This window comes from Phaseolus vulgaris, chromosome 10 (assembly GCF_051622355.1).
Source record: "Phaseolus vulgaris cultivar YP4 chromosome 10, ASM5162235v1, whole genome shotgun sequence".
Classification (NCBI taxonomy): domain Eukaryota; kingdom Viridiplantae; phylum Streptophyta; class Magnoliopsida; order Fabales; family Fabaceae; genus Phaseolus; species Phaseolus vulgaris.
This window is the reverse complement of record NC_143507.1, coordinates 19885831-19902658: the sequence shown is the minus strand read 5'-3', so window position 1 is coordinate 19902658 and position 16828 is coordinate 19885831. Positions and strand designations below refer to the sequence as shown.

The 16828-nt window shown below is 35.7% G+C and overlaps 1 protein-coding gene across 1 annotated transcript; it reads left to right on the top strand.

The window, feature by feature from the left end:
• Positions 1-11705: 11705 nt before the first annotated feature.
• On the top strand, positions 11706-16317 carry LOC137818651 (cytochrome P450 family protein). Its single transcript, XM_068622195.2, has 2 exons — positions 11706-11870; positions 14956-16317. The coding sequence occupies exon 2, from the start codon at positions 15006-15008 to the stop codon at positions 16032-16034; it is 1029 nt and encodes a 342-aa protein (XP_068478296.1). The 5' UTR covers positions 11706-11870; positions 14956-15005; the 3' UTR covers positions 16035-16317.
• The last annotated feature ends 511 nt before the right edge of the window (positions 16318-16828 follow it).

The window sequence follows — 16828 nt, the reverse complement described above, 5'->3', positions numbered from 1 at the left end:
AAAAGATGTTTTTGTTGTTTCTTGTTGATTCAATCGGTAGAACTTATTTAGTTTGCGTTTTTGTTCGGTAGTTTGCTTTAGTTTGCTGTTCTTATGGTTTTAATTATGTTTCTTGGAGTTTCAATCGGTGCTTTTGTGTTCTTCCTTGTTTCAAACTGTTCAAATGTCCAAAAATGGGTTTCTATGTGAGTTTGGCTTGGTTACTTGTGTTTTGGTGAGTTCTTGAATGATTAAGAACATTGATCCAATTCTTAAAAAGTGCCTAATCATATTCCAACTCTTATTGAATCCATAACATGTTCATATCATATCCATATCATGTTATTGGAATCATATTACTTGGTCTTCCCAATAAGTCCCTCTCGTGTAAGTTCACCAAGGCGAAGAATAGTATGGTTCGCAAAAGTAAATGAACATCTTTCCTTGAAGTGATACACAGAGAGCAGAGGTTGCCTTGTCTTCCCAATAAGCCCCTCTCGTGTAAGTTCACCAAGGTGAAGAATAGTATGGTTCGCCAAAGTAAATGAAACTTTTTCCTTGAAGTGATACACGGAGAGCAGAGGTAGTTTGATCTTCCCCATAAGCCCCTCTCATGTAAGATCACCAAGGCGAAGAATAGTATGGTTCAAACGCCAAAGACTCGCTCCTTGACTTTTATTGCAAGGTTGAGATCAGCTATTCAGATTTGTCCCTTGTCTTTATACAACAAGGATGAAGTCGCCAAAGAGGTAGTTTCACTCGGGTTAGAAACACCAAGGGGGGGAGACATACGTTCCCTCTTGCGTATTAACTCTAGGGTCGAACAACATACGTGATAAATGTGCTACCTAAAGGGCGAACCTAAGTCAGAGTCGTTGTATGTAGAGCAAAGCGAGTAAGGCAACAGTTAAACATAAGATAAATACTTATAAAGGTATACATGCAAAAAGAGCTTGTTTGTCAACAAAGACAGAGTTACAAAATGAAGTCATTCTCGTGGCACGATTTGCCCGTCAACAACGCACTTAGACTCATCAAAAGGGGTAAGATCCACCTCAGGATGCGCACAGGCAAACTGAGCAATGGCATCTTGAAACCCCTTACCATAAGCGTCAGCGGCATCGTTTGTGAGCTCCTCCTTTGTCTTTTTAAAGGACTCAATCGTCTCAGCCAAGGACTCAATTTTCTCAGCCAATTCGCCATCAACCTGCCCCAGAAGGACCTCACGCTGGATGGCCCTCTCCTCCAACTTAGTCATTTTGCCCTTTAGTTCCGCCACCAGCTCTTCATGCTCGACCGCATGGGTGCGAAGAGGCAAGATTTTCGCTTCTAGTTCAACTGCCTCTTGGCCCTTGTCATGAAGGGCCTTATTGGCATCCTTCTCAGATTGGCGAAGGCTTGCCAGCTCCAAGTACATGGTGGTCTCACGATTGGTGAAGGTCTTGGTCCTGGTGGACAATTCCTCCTCGAGCTTTGCCACCCTAACCTTGAGGTCGTCGACCTCTTGGGTCCTGTTAAGCGCAAGGTTGGAGGCAATTAAAAAGTCCCCAAGGCCATCGACCACGCGATCCTGAAGGAGATTGCCGCTTAAGCCCTCCACCACCTCCTTGTCTTGGAAGCGACTGAATATTCGTTTGAGCAGCACGGGAAGTGGTGAGGTGGAGGGCATCTCTTGGCCCTCGGGGGCACTCTCTCATCCACCCTTGTGAACAACAAGGGGGAGTGGAGAGGAGGCACTTGGAGGATGGTCCATAAAGGTCGGGGGCCCACCCGATGCAAAATTCGAGGGTGCCACGGCCCCACCAACTCTTGACCTTTTAAAGACAAGGTCGGTGCATGTCTCCTCGTCGTCAGTTTCGATAACCACCACCCCTTCTGGCCTATCAACAGGCAGGAGTAGCTGAGGTCGAGGGGGCAATGGGCGTTGGCGTTCCCTCCTTGGCAGCCGCCGCCTTTCGTTTGGCCAGCAGGTCGGCCAACTTCTTCTTCTTATCGTTATTAAAGCCCATATCTGCACACAAGACAACAAGTTAAAACAGCAACAATGCAAGTATGCGAGCAAAAATGAATTAAGACAAGAAGCATAGAACGAGGAAGTACCGATATATATCTTAAGGTTCTTTGGGCTAAACTCACACTTGAGTAGCTCCAAAGTGCTGAAAGGGGCAGAGAGTCCAGAAAGGAGCTCGCATACCCCTCGCTCTTTAGGGGAAAGGTCCTCAAGACTTTGCAGCTTCTGAAGAATGGGCTTCTCTGTCCAGTACAAGGGAAACCCATCAAGAAGGGCAGGGTCCCTCCGATTGCTCCTGATTTTGAAGAAGTTCTTCTTGAACCCCTTATATGATTGCAGGAAGAGCGTTAAGAGCACCCTCCCAGCCACCCCGTTGAAGCTAACCTACAGTTTCTTCCTAGGGTCTTTGACTTAGAAGAAGAAAAGGAAGGTGTCCACAGATGGCGTAAGGCCAAGGCTGTAGCAAAGTATGGTGAAAGCCCTTCCGAATGCCCAACTGTTGGGATGTAGTTGGGCAGGAGCTACATTCACCTCTGTTATAAGGGTGTGTTCGAATGGAGTAAGAGTTAATCGAAGCCCCAGCCTTCAGAAAATGGTGGAATAGATGAAGCAAAAGGGGCCCTCCGTATCAGACGTTTCATCTGAACACACTGGTTCACCCTCACGACAAGCCACAACCTGCACGAACTTATCATGGTCCTTGCCGAAGACGCGTGAAGGGTGGCAGGTTTGTTTCTTCCCATAAGTCGCTATGCTCTCGAGAGTCGTAAAAGTGGACGTTTCCTCTAAAAGGTCCACCGGTGCCAGCGATATAGGGACTTATAGAATGAGGTAGGAGGAGGAGGGACTGGCAAAGAAAATGGAACAGAGGATGACGTTGAAGTCGAGTTAGAATCCAAGGGAGAAGCTGGTTCAGGAACTCGTTTTGGCTCATTTAGTCATATTGGATAAGAAAGCTAAAACGGAAAAGAAAAAGAGAAACTTTAGAGGTGGAAAGCGGCTTAACTCGACAGAACCAGAGAAACCCAAAAAATAGAGACTCGAAGCATGAACAGTAGAATTGAATGTGCAGAAAAATGCAGAAATCATAAGCAGTCCCAGACAGTTATGAGCATATTACAAGTAGCGAAATCGTAAATGGCAAAGTGATCGAGAAATAAAAATCAAACCTTTCGAGTGATGAGGTTCGAGGGTTCAAGTTTTGGAAGAAGGAGAAGAGAGCATTTCCCCGCAAATGCCAAGTGAAGGTTCGCGTAAGTAAAAGTGATGAAACAGTGGTGAGAGCATAAAGGTTAAAATGTTTAAACAGTACACGAAGAAGTTCGAGCGCCAACAGGTCTCAGTCGTAAATCCCGACACGTGTATGTTGATTGGCAACGAATGACGTCACTTCGGTGTACTGTTCACGCCTGTTACCCAGTGCCACGCAGGTCGCGCTGCGCAATCACTTAGTCTCTTCACTGAAACAAGTTACAGCTCGAGACTGGGGGGCTTTTGTCCCGACCAACCCTCGGTGATCTTCCCAGAAACTGACCTCAGACATCGCGCACCATCGCTTGGTAATGGAATGGGGCAACGTGAGGTGGGCCCCAAACTCACCTACCAGAGAATTGGTTAGTCTTTGACATTTGTATCCTAAACCCCAATGTTGGAGATTGATATCAAACCTCACCAGTAGAGGGAGAAGATCGGACATCGGTCGTCAAGACAATGTAGAGGGCCACGTAAGGTGGGCCCTAGAGTTTTGCTAAGATAACAATTAAAGACAAGAGATATGTGGGAAGCCTAAGTCACGAGGTATCCATGCATGTGGTGTGTATGATGCATGAAGGCGCAACACGTGAGGATAATCCTGGGAGGCATTAAAACCCATTAGGGTTAGGGTTCCCAGGGAAATTGCATGCATGGCACGTGCACGCTTAGGGCTCCCACGAAGCAAATGGCGCTAGAGAATAGGTGCACAAGTTGGTACCCAAGCGACCACTCTGACTATACATTGCACTCCAGTTAAGGAAGGTTCCATGTGCCAGATACGCTAAGATTACCTAAATAGCGGCGCAGGGACATTTTCCAAGGAACCCTAGATAAGGGTAACAACACAAAGGTAACCCCTGGTTTCAACCTATATAAAGGGTGCTAAGAACCCTAGTAAGGTACGCAGTTTCTAAGACTGAAGCTAATATACACACTTGGTGTTTCCTTGCCCTAATACTAACTTGAGCGTCGGATTGCAAACGGCCGCTAGGGCGCCCCTTTGTCTTTGCAGGTGAGAGGCTTCTTGATCAAGAAGCCACGTTTTCCAGGCAAGATTGAAGGGTCGTAGTAATTGTTAGGGTCAACCAGCAGAGCAAGTCAACCGGCGGGAACAATATTATATATTCTCCACCAGACAGCCAAAGTCCTACAAATTGAGCCAGTTAAATTCGGGGCGCGATCTACCCATCAACGACCCGTTTCGACATGACGAAGGGTGAGATGTCCATATTCTTTGATATTATGAATTTCTAACTATACTTCCTTTATTTGAGAAAAGGAGGATCCAAACTTACATTATTTTTCATTGTGATTATTATAAACAAAAGAACATATAATTAATATTGTAGAGTATAGTTGTTAATTCGTGAATTTTGAAAGATGGTTGGTATTGTTATCTTACATGCTAAAACTATAAAACACTCAATTTGACAAAGCTTCAAATGGAATAATAAATGTGATGGAATATGAAGATTTGAATAAAGAGGGATGTTCCAATGTTGAGAGATGAAGAAAAAGTAATGTTATAGAAGAACCAACATGTAATAATGATATTGAAGATCTAGGTAACAAAAACCCTTGTAGGCCTAGGTCTCTGTGTTGATATCATTTTTCAATAGTTAATGAACCTCGATAGCTAAATGTAATTGGTGTAGTAAGGATTATGCTACCAATTCTAAAAAAAAAACTTGATCATTCTTAATAAACCCTTATTTTTCAAAAAATGAAAAAAATATGGGAAAGGAAGTAGTATTACTCTATCTAGTCATTTTGATTTGATGCATGTAGACCAGCTCTAGCTAGGATGATAATTATGGATGAGCTACCATTTAAGTTTTTTAAGGGAAAGGAATTTTGTTATTTTATAAGTATCTTACAACCTAAATTCTCAATTATGGGAATGATTTCAATTGCTAGGATTGTTGGAGTATTTACCTTAACAAAAACCATTTTTTGAAACATATGTTCTCTCATTCAAATCAAGGTGTAAGTCTCACAACTAATTGTTGGACTTTGGTGCAAAATATAAATCATCTTTGTTTTAGTGAATATTTCATTGGTGAAATTTGTCTAAGAATAACAAGGTAGAAAAATTGATGAGTGCTTGAAAGGTAAGTTAATAGGTAGAGTTTTCACCATCACAGTTGGCAATGTTAGCTAAAATGATGTTATAATATCTTATTTGAAAATTTGAATGGAGGATTGGAACACCACATCCCTTAAAAAGAGAACACATGCATATTAGGTGTTGTACACATATTTTAAATCTTATAGTGAATGATGGGTTGAAGGAACATCATTCAAATTATATAAATTAGGAATGCAGATAGTTAGATAAATCTATTGTGTAGTTGAATGTTTCCACTAGGTGAAACTCAACCTACATAATGCTTGAAAGTGCATTAAAAATTTAAAATGCGTTTAAAATGTTGGGTGAGAAGTGTGTTGAATAAGTCATGTTGTATGGTGGTGTTCCAAGTAATGAAGATTGAAAGAAAACAAGATATTGTGTTGAATTTTTGAAAATATTTTTTTAAATCACTTAAAAGGTACAAGGGACCAATTTTGTAACTTCTTCTCAATATTTCAATGAGCATTCAAAAAATGGATAGGTAGTCCTCATAAATTACTTCGAGACATGGCTGAAAAAAATGAAAGTTAAGTATGATAAATATTAGGGAACATTAAATGTATAAATATATTTTGATTTTTGTTGTTGTGGTACTTGATTCTCGAAGTAAATTTTAGTTTGTGTAGTGGGGTTTAGGCAAATTTTATGAGAAGGATGATATTGAATTTTTATGTGAAAAGATAAATGAGGAATCATATAAGTTGTTTAATGTGTATAACATTTATGTGTGTCTTGGAAAATATGTTGAAAATTATTCACATTCTTATGATATGGAAATTGAGGAACTTGAACCACCATATTATCATTTGTTATGGAATTTGAGATTGATATAAATTTAAACATGAATCTGAATAAAAATGAAGTAGATTTGTATCTTATGGAGAATTTGGAGAAAAAAATGTGATAATTATTTTGATATCTTGATGAAGTGGAAAGTGAACTCTAACAAATATCCTATTGTTTTTCAAATTGTTGCTATAAAGTGCTTAATTAGTTATTAATACTTTTTGTCAATAAAGAAAAGGTAAAGTGCTTACTTGTCATGGAAGTTCTCTTTCCTCAAAGTTCTTTGGAGCATTGATTGTACATAGAATTGGTATAGATCCTCCCCTTAGTCTAATATTGAGTTTGATTAGTTATGTAACTTCAAATTAATTTTTTATATGACATGATAATTTTTATAAGATATGTTTTTTAAAAAAATACAAGAAAATGTTGCAATTAAAATTTAAGTGATGATGTTTTATTTTCTACCAGTTGAAACTATAGATATATTTGACAATTGATCCAGTGTGCTTGATTAGATTTGTTATATTATTTTATATTGTTTAATTTTGATTTTAAATCTTAATTTATATTTGTTGGTGAATATATGATTTAACGTTTTAATTATTTTAAATATTTAGTCTTATGTTTTTATTAGTTTATTATTTAATATTTATTAGATTTTGAGTAACATATTTTTTATTTTATTTTTATTTTAAACATAAAAAATAGAGAGTAAATATTTAATAAATGAAAAAAAAATCTAATTAAAAATTAAGCTACAAAAATCAACTTAAACCAAACAGCAAAAAAATATTCCATTTGGTTAAAAGAAATCGTTTGATATCAAATCACATATATATTTTCTATATTTAATTCAAATATATTTTAAATAAAAGAAATCGAACCAAAGTGCATAACAAACACCCATAATTATTATTCTTTTTTGAAAATTTTGTATATCAATCATTTAAGATAATTTCTTTCCTACGCACGTTTAAATCTTTCTACACCTAGTTTAATGCTTTTGTGTAATTTTTTTTTTCGGCAATGTTTTTGTGTAATAGGTTTCTACATTAGATAATATCTCCTTGTGTATGTTCAAGAGATTTAATACATGTATTATAAAATTACATGTTTCAGATATTAAATATGGTTATAATATAAATTATTAATATAGTAAAAACAATTTCTTTCTAAGTTGGGATGAGTATTATTGAGTGTAGTTATAATTACAACAACACAAATAATAGAATGACAGTATAATATATCCAATAGTTATAGTATTAATAATATTTTTTTACAATAATGAAAAATAGTAGTGTTTTTGTCGGTTGACTTGGCCGCCGGTTGACTCTGGTGACTGGTTCAAGCTCCGGCGGTCTCCTCTGGAATCTGCACTTCTCTTGGTTTTTGAATGCTTTTACCTGTAGAGATAGAGGGCGCCCTTACGGCCGTTTGCACTCTGACGCTCAAGTCAGTAAGCGCTTACAAAAGCAACAATAACTCTCAGTGTAGTGTGTAAAAACAGCGTACCTTCACCTAGGGTTTCAACCCATTTTTATAACCGCACATGGAGCAATTGCACTTGAGATAAACAAATATTAACTAAAAATAAGCACATTATCCTATATCTAACAGAAAACCACCTGCCACATGCACCAATGACCTTTAGGTGTTAAACTGCAAGCCACATTTTGTTATACATACACCTTCTTATCTTTTTAGGGTTAACAACATCTATCAAAAAAGTATTTTACGTGCAGCAAACAGATAAAATATCTCTTTATATTTTATCTTATATCTTTATAAAATATCTCTTTATATTTTATCTTTAAGCACATACAACTTGAATTTAAATCATAGCACATCATTAGAAAATTAGGCCCATTAACCAAACAGGGCCAACACCGCTACCTTGACTCTAGGTTCGTGGTCAAGCTGAGTTCTACCCTACCCGAGAACTGAGTAGTAGTTGGTCCAAGACCGAGGACTGAGCTCCTGCCCAGTACAAGTAAATATTATTATTTATACCGATATATAAAGAAATTCTCATTATAACTGTCATTGATATTTATATAAATTTATTCATATTTTATTTTTATTATTATTTTATTTTATTATTTTATTTTAATTATTTTGATATTTACAGTTATTAAAACAATTGGCACAACAATTTTGAATATTCATTCTTTGTCTTTGTCATATGTAATATGTAATATTTTCTTCAAATTCCCGCTCCCCACCTCTTCATCAACCTCCACATTTTCTCTTTAACTTCTCATTTTAATGTTCTTGAGAGAAATTGTTTTTGAAGAATAAAAAAAAGGCTAAAGAAAGTGAAGCATCCTTCTTTCTCTTCGTAGGAATGTTTTCTTTCAAACGCAAAAATGATTCTTCTGCAAATGCTCAACCAATACTTGGAGAGAGACAAAAACTCAAGCCTTGATGAAGATTAACATCTCCTTCCGCATGTCCCACAGTTTCACCACCTCATCTGTGCTACCACTCACAATAAACAACCTATTCGTAGGAAGCGCCACCATGTTCATGTAACCATCGTGGCCAGACGTTGCAAAAACGCTTCAGCAACGTGCCACCATCACCAACCTCAGAGATGACAAAGTCATTGGAGAGCGTGACAGAGAGGAAATGATAGGTGTGCCCGACCAAACAGTGCATGTTGATGTCGTTGGTCATGGAGAGGGAAAGGGGGTTTCGTTGACTGAGGTTAACGCGATAAATATGGTGCATTCTACTAGAAATGTGAGTTCTGAGAAATAACACAAAAAGTCAAAACGTGTTATTGGTAGAGCTAATCAATTATGTGATTTTGCAATGTAGAGGGTCGAATTTGCAACAATGGCAGAATTGTCACAAACCTAATTAAGGATTTTGTGAAGAAGGAAATGAAAAAAAAAAATAACTAATTGACCAGTGAGGCTTCTAATGAATCATGTTGATTTTGAATTCCCATTGTTTAATCATTCATGCTTCTTATTTATTTATTTTTCTTTTTTTGATTTCTGTAAAGAGAAAGAATTAAAAATGTATTTTAATTCAAGAGCAAGTAGACTGTTGTATTTTCACTTAGATAATTATAGTAATCTGGATCGAATACTCCTTTTTGGTGGTTTTTTCTACTTTTGGAATTTATTGTTGTTTCTCTCTCCCTCTCTTTGGGCACTGTCCCAAGACTCTGGCTCTTAAATTAAGAATTTTTTATTATTTATTTGTTATTACTGTAAAAGTCTCTACTTTGCCATATGACTCTCAAACATTATTTCATAATTCAGATTTATGGAGTTTTTGCTCTGTCTCTATGTAACTGTATATAATTTTGATAACGTAAAATAGAGAATTAGTTAAGGTTGGTCACGCTGAATTGAAAATTTTCTTGGGACTATGCTTACTTCCTTTCAACATAATTCATGCTAACGAAATATTGAGTGAGTTTTATTAATTACAGTGAAACAACTTTTGATTGGTAAGTTTTGAAGGATTAATGTTTAGTGATATCCATGTTAAGTATTATGTTATTTATCCTTAAACAGTTGGAGATCGTACCTTATTGGTCAAAGACTAAAATAATAGTCATGTTCTTCGTATAATTATAACTCATGTAACATGGTGTTTTTGAAGTGCCTATAATATCAATTATTAGCCTGCATATTTTGTGAGTAATTGATACATGAGAAATTGAGAACACTGTGCTTCAGATACGATTACTCAAGTTTGATGGACAAGGTCATGCATTTACTTTATTATAATTGTACCTTGATTTAAGGTTTGTCATTTTATGACCTATTTGTTTTTGTCATTTGCAATGAAAAATGACTAGTTTCCCATTGTAAGGTTGTGACGCAATTAGGTTTATATGTATTTGCTTTGGCTTTCTTTTTCCAAGCAACTTATAAGTTGTCTCTACTCTTAATTATACCCTATAGTTGATGGGAAAAAACGCTCTTCTTCTATTAGTGATATTTGTAATTTCTTCTTTGGATGGATGATGAAGGAGATATGAGGAGCAGAAGCATTAAAGAAACTCAAGAGGAGTTTCCATGGATTGAAGTGGAGTTAGGAATTTGTGAGAGTGAGAGGTGAGGCCAACTCACTAGGAAAGAGTCTAGGCTAAGTTTTGAAGGAGACTAACCTAGGAAGAACTTAAGAACAAGTAGAATGGTAAAAAATAGACAGCATTTCATTACTAATTCCAAGTTTAAAAAAATACATGTATAAGAGACTCTTATTTATAGGAGAAAGTCTCTCAAAAATTCTCAAATGAGATGGGGACAAGTGTCACCACCTTATTGGTGCAAATCCTCTCCATTTAGGAGAAGACATGTGGAACCTCATGCCTTCCTTGCCTACATTTCTATTTGCATCCGTCTTTTTCTATTTTACACTTTACTTTGTTTTCTATTTACGTCTTTCTCTACTTTGGCCTAAAATACTAGGCCCAAAACTTCCTAACTACTCTATACAATTTTTACAAGGCTAAGAAGAGGAAAAAGACTCTACAAACTCTTCATTAAAACTCGATCTTCGTCTATCTTCTTGGCCGAAAGTTTCGAAGTTGGATGATTTCCATCCGTCGTGGAAATTTACTTGACTCCTATACTAAAGAGTAATATATGTTGGTGCTTATAAATATTTTCTTTATTCATTAAGCAACTTGATGTTATGACAAGTTCTGAAAATGTTATCATGAATGAATGTTGTAAAACTACAAACTCTCATTTTTCCAATTTGTGTCCAACATGTTTCCAAACTACAATAAAAACTAAAAAAGGTTCAGTATGTTGAGCGCGGTGAAACTTTAGTAATAAGGAAAAATTGACACATAATTGTATCCATTATTGAATATTAAAAAATGTGGAAATATTGAAAATGCTTTAAAACAAAAGTAGATGATTTATATACTTGACAAAAATTTAATTTATACTTAATTTCACATTAATTAAGAATGTTAATGATAATTAAATTAACTTTGTATTATAGATTTGATAAGATTAATTAAGAATGTTAATGATAATTAAATTAACTTTGTATTATAGATTTGATAAGATGCTAATTATATTTTCTAAATTATCTTAAACTATAATCATTAGGAATTATGTCTAGATTTAGATATAAGAATATTTTAAAAAATAATTATAATTAAGATAGGAATGGAGTGTTTTTGAATTTTTAAATAAAAGAAATAATTAACGATATAATTGTGATATATATAAAAAAAATACAAATATATAATTATAAAAAAATAAAAAACATGAATACGACAGACTGCAGACTGCGTCTTTCTTCTAATAAACTTAATGGGAATAGTAGATTAATTAATAAATAAAGCAAACCAATCATTAAAATTACAAAGATAATTTCTTCTTGGTAATTTTCCAACTTGTTTAATTAACCACAATTTTTCTCTCCCAATTCCCTTAAACTGTTATTTTCTTTTTATTTCTCAAGTATATCGGATATTCTTAGATACTTCTCCCCAATATATTTTCTCTCTCTCTAAATTCCAACAATATATTTAAAATATTATCAATAATTAAAAATGTTAAATTCAAATTTTAAAATATAACCAATACTGGGTTTATTTTGTGGTTGCATTATTTTGATCCACGTCGTGGTGGAGTAATTGTAAAACCTGATAAGCAACAACTGCAGGAGCAGAATGTCCCTCTGAATCGAAGCCCCTACTTCAGCCACTCAGTTCAACAAAAGGTCACTCTCCATTTTCTTACGTTTCAATTTCACTTTCTTTCTGCTTAACTTTACCTTTTGAATTTCATTGAATTTCTTTCGTATCTTTGTTTTTCCCTGTTTGGTTGTCGAGATTTTGTTTTTTTTTTCATCTCTTGTTGGAATTAGATTACTGATGTTATATAAATCCCTCGATTAGGTGCTAACTGTTTACGGCATATTCAGTTTGTGTTACGGCATATTCGGACTATTACCAAGGAACATTGTTTCCAAGGTTGAAGAATTACGGCATATTCTAATAGAATTGGAAGTTGTAAATTTATAGCCTATTCGGACTAACTTCTCTATTTACAAGAGAAAAATAAGGGGGAAACAAGTTTATTTGTAAGCTATTTATAAATTATTTTAGGTATAAGTTAATTTGAACTGTTTAGAAACAAATTTCAAGTTTTCCTCTATTCGTTTTCACTCTTAGAATTTTTTTTTCTGGATATATGTGTGAATCAATAAAGCCGAGGCAATTCTGTATAATATTTCTTTATTTACAATGTTTAATGGCGAAAATAGCATAGTTGTAGTAATAGTTCAATTAAAAAGTGTATTGGAATTAGCTCAAGTGGTTGCTAAGACCATGGAGGCTGGTTGGTTCTCATGATACTCTGACCATTTAATACTCGTTTGTGTTTTGGATACTGACCTTTAGGTATTTAGCTTTGTTACAATTTATATCACTGTGTTTGGATTAGCATTAGACCATCCAAATGATGGCATTAGGAAGCCAAGAAGACAGTCCATTTTTTTGGTAATTTTATTTTTTTCATTTAGGTATCTCTGCATAATGTATTTACTTTTCAATTCTTTTTATTAGTATGCAATTGGAATTACTTGTTGATATTGGATCTATGCAGTCGAGTTCACTTGTGCAAAAGAGACTTTTATTGTTGTTTGTTGTACAATCAGTCAGAACTATTTAATAATATTGTTAGTCCTTATGTGATTGCCCTAATATGGCTTTTGGGACGAGGAATGTTTGTATATCGTTGGGAAATTGGAATAGGGATAAAAGTTTCTAATGTTTGATAGAATAAAGTAAAAGTAATTCTAGGGACAATAATAATATTTGTTGTGGGTTGCACCAATTATCTTGTAACAAAGGTGTAGTAGCTTGAGTCATTTATAGTGAGATTTGAGTTATACTCTTAAGTAGAAAGAGTTGTGTCTTGAGCGGAGGTCTAATTGTTCAAGTTATTTATCGTGAGTTTTGAGTTGTCATACTCTTAAGTAGAAAGAGTTGTGTCTTGACTCTTAATTGGTAAACACTTTATCCAACAATATTGCAAATAATCTCATTTTCAGTAAAGTAGTGTTGTTAAGAATGAAAGATTTTTTTACCTAGTGTCACTTTTGTTTTTTCAAGTGGACCTAGTGACCCTTAAATAATACGGATTTTGAAAATGAATTAAACTGGTGGCATAAATCTCAGTAAGTTGAAACTTTGAACGTCTGAAATCTTCAAATTCAGATAATTCTAGCTAACTTAAACTCAGTATGCCATATTGTGCTTCAAGCTCTGTAGTTTTGGTTTGCCATTGTTGACAAGAAAATGTTTTATGATATGAACTGTTTTTCATGGAAATATTCAACTAGTTTGATATCTTAAGTGAATAGAAATATTTCACAGTAAACTAAATTTTCTTTTCAGCTGACTAAAATCACTGAGAAACTAGATTATAATCCTGAGAATTTACAGCTGCCTAGTTATTAGTTCATGTTGGGCTGACTTATTTTGCATTTCAGCTTACTGATTTGTAATTTGAGCTGAGTGATTTGTTAAAAATTTTAAAAAACTAACTAGATAATTTAGATAACTATTGATATTGCCTAATGAGATATATATCAACCAACTGCTTGTACTTATTGATCTGATTCAGTGCTATTTTAGTAAACCGACACCCAGTTCATATAAAAGATTTTTCTTTAGTTTTCTCTGTTTGCAATTGTGCTGGGAGTGGGGGCCTAGACTTACAGGGCAAGCTTAAGATTTGGAGAGTGTATGCTAGGAGGAAACGGGTGTGAAAAGAGGTGAGGTGGCTGTGGAAGTGGGTGTACTGAATTGCCAAATGTGTGAAACAGATTTTGGTGTATATAGGGAATGTTTAGGATAGAGTGTGGCATCTAGAAGTTTAGGTGAACCATGTTATAGCATTAAGGCTCAGATTTGTTGCAGTAGGATTGGTTTTCTTTTGTATTTACTTTCTGTTATTGAATAATACACAAAGCCCCTTATTTGCTCTTGTACTATTCCCTTTGTTTTTCTAGTCAGGAATAATGCAGGTTCAAATCAGGGACTGTTTGTATTATTCCATAACAAAAAGTAAATACAGAATGAAACCACTGTCTCGGAGCTGAGCTCCTAGCAGAGGCTAATGCCCTCTGCCCATAATAGAATTCTCCCAAAATTCTAGATGCCATTCTCTTGCCTAAACATCCCCCATATAGCCCCAATACTGTCTCACACATTTGGTAATCCAGTTACACCCACTGCCACTTCATCTCCTCTTTCCACACCCCGGTTCCTCCTATACACCCTCCCAATCTCGGGCCTGCTCTGTAAGTCTAGGCCACACTTCCAGCTTTATCAGTTTGTCTTGGCAAATAGTGCAATTCTTAAAACCTTCACCAATTTATATGACTGTTACTCTGAAGTCTGCCTAAGTTTATGTTTTTCACCTTGGTTGCATCTGTTACACTTGAAGTACATCGTCCACTTTTTCCTTGTTAAGAGTTGGTGAGAAAAGAAAACGTAAGTGAAACTGAAAATAGACTTGAATATCATGGGACATCTGGTGTAATCGAAAGTGTCCGAATCTCATTTTTGAGAATTGAATAGTCTAAGGTAGCAAAGGTTCCTGCAATTCACTTTGCTCAGGTCTATTGAATAATTCTTTTATTTGTTTTTCATTTTTCCTTTTAAATTCTTAGACTTACAAACTCTCTTCTTAAGGTGGCATCCAAGTTGGCGATGTATGCTTTCTTATCACATCAGTCCACAATTTCTTGATTTTTGGAGGTTAACAGTGTTGTGTTTGCTATGTCTTAACTTCAGGTGCAAGAGAACAAAGACCATAAAACCCTTTAGAGTGTCCGCAGTCAAGAATGAACACAGGAATGGCTTCATTAACTCAAGTCCGTTATAAAGTACAGACTTCCACGTTCAGAAGGGTGCATCCTAGAAACCAAGGATTATTGAAATCTGGAAAACTATTCCAACACCCAGGATCCACCTTTCCTAGTATTCACATTAACCTATCCTGCATATGCTGCACGAAGTTAACCCCATGGGAGTCATCATCAGTCACATTTGCTCCTACTGATAATCAAAGTGATAAATATTTGCCCGAGAGTGCCAATATATTTGAAACTTTGGAATCTAGTAAAACAGCTGACTCATCAACAGCAAATGCTGAAGGGGTTATAGAGACAAGGTCTCAGCCAGGCCAGGAGCTTCAGTTTTTCAAATGGCCGTTGTGGCTTCTGGGCCCTTCTGTTCTCCTAGCAACTGGCATGGTCCCAACATTGTGGTTACCAATATCATCGATCTTTCTCGGCCCCAATATAGCCAGCCTTCTTTCCTTAATTGGACTGGATTGCTTATTTAACCTTGGTGCAACCCTTTTTCTCCTCATGGCTGATGCTTGTTCACGGCCGAAGTATCCAACAGATGAATGCAAAAGCAAGGCTCCCTTCAGTTACCAGTTCTGGAATGTTGTTGCAACTCTTACTGGATTTATTATCCCATTGTTGTTGATGATTGGATCTCAGAAGGGCTTTCTCCAACCTCAACTAACTTTCATCCCGTTTGCAGTTCTACTCGGTCCCTATCTTCTTCTGTTGTCAGTACAGTTTCTGACAGAAATGTTGACTTGGTATTGGCAATCACCAGTCTGGCTTGTTACCCCTGTAATTTACGAGTCTTACCGTGTCTTGCAACTGATGAGAGGATTAAAGCTTGGGGTTGAGCTCAGTGCACCGGCATGGATGATGCATACAATTAGAGGGCTGGTTTGCTGGTGGGTGCTAATTCTCGGTCTGCAGTTAATGAGGGTTGCTTGGTTTGCTGGCTTAACTGCGCAAGCTCGTAAGCAGCGATTGTCTTCCGATACTTCTAGTGCTAATGGTGATTAGTGATTAATACTATTTTAAATTTATTCAGAAAGATATAAATTAAGTATAAGTGGTTTAAGTTTAGTTACGGTTGTTTTCCATCCCACCCAGATACCATGATGATACTGGTATACATAAAATAGATATATACACACGTAAATAGATATATATTTCATCACTGTACTGTATGCCGTACAATTGGTTGTTTTTGTTTGTGTTATCTTCAATTTGTGAACAAATGGTTTCTATTTTGTAGCTCAATTTATGACGATGGAAGAATTATACAGGTGTTGGTTCAAGAAAAGTTTTACGTATTTATAGATTTTTGATAAATTGTAGGTAATAGATAACTTGTATCAGTTACATGTTAGTTTTTGTATTTTCCAGCTAGAATATATTGATGACATCTATATTGAGTCTAGACACGTATTCCTTTTTTCATAAGTGACAGGTCAGTCTTGTCTGTTTTTGTTTTTGGTGTATCCTTCTCTTTCTTCCTGCTCTGATAATCATTAATCTGCTTTAAAATCAGCATCTTCATAAATAACAGAACATAGAACAAGTTAGTTTTGGTTTTTCTTAGATGTGTGAATACAAGGATTCAGGAATCAGGTGTAGATAGGAACGACAAGCAACTGTGAACTGTGCTAGGCTAGTTGTTTTTGTGAACTGTTGCATTAAATTTAACATCTGGGTCTTACACTCTACAGAACTCATTTTTTTTCTTTTTGCGTTTTACTTTGGTATTATACTGAATTATGGGACAAAAACTTCCAAATATAGAAGGGACAATTAAATTTTAGAAAACAGAAAGC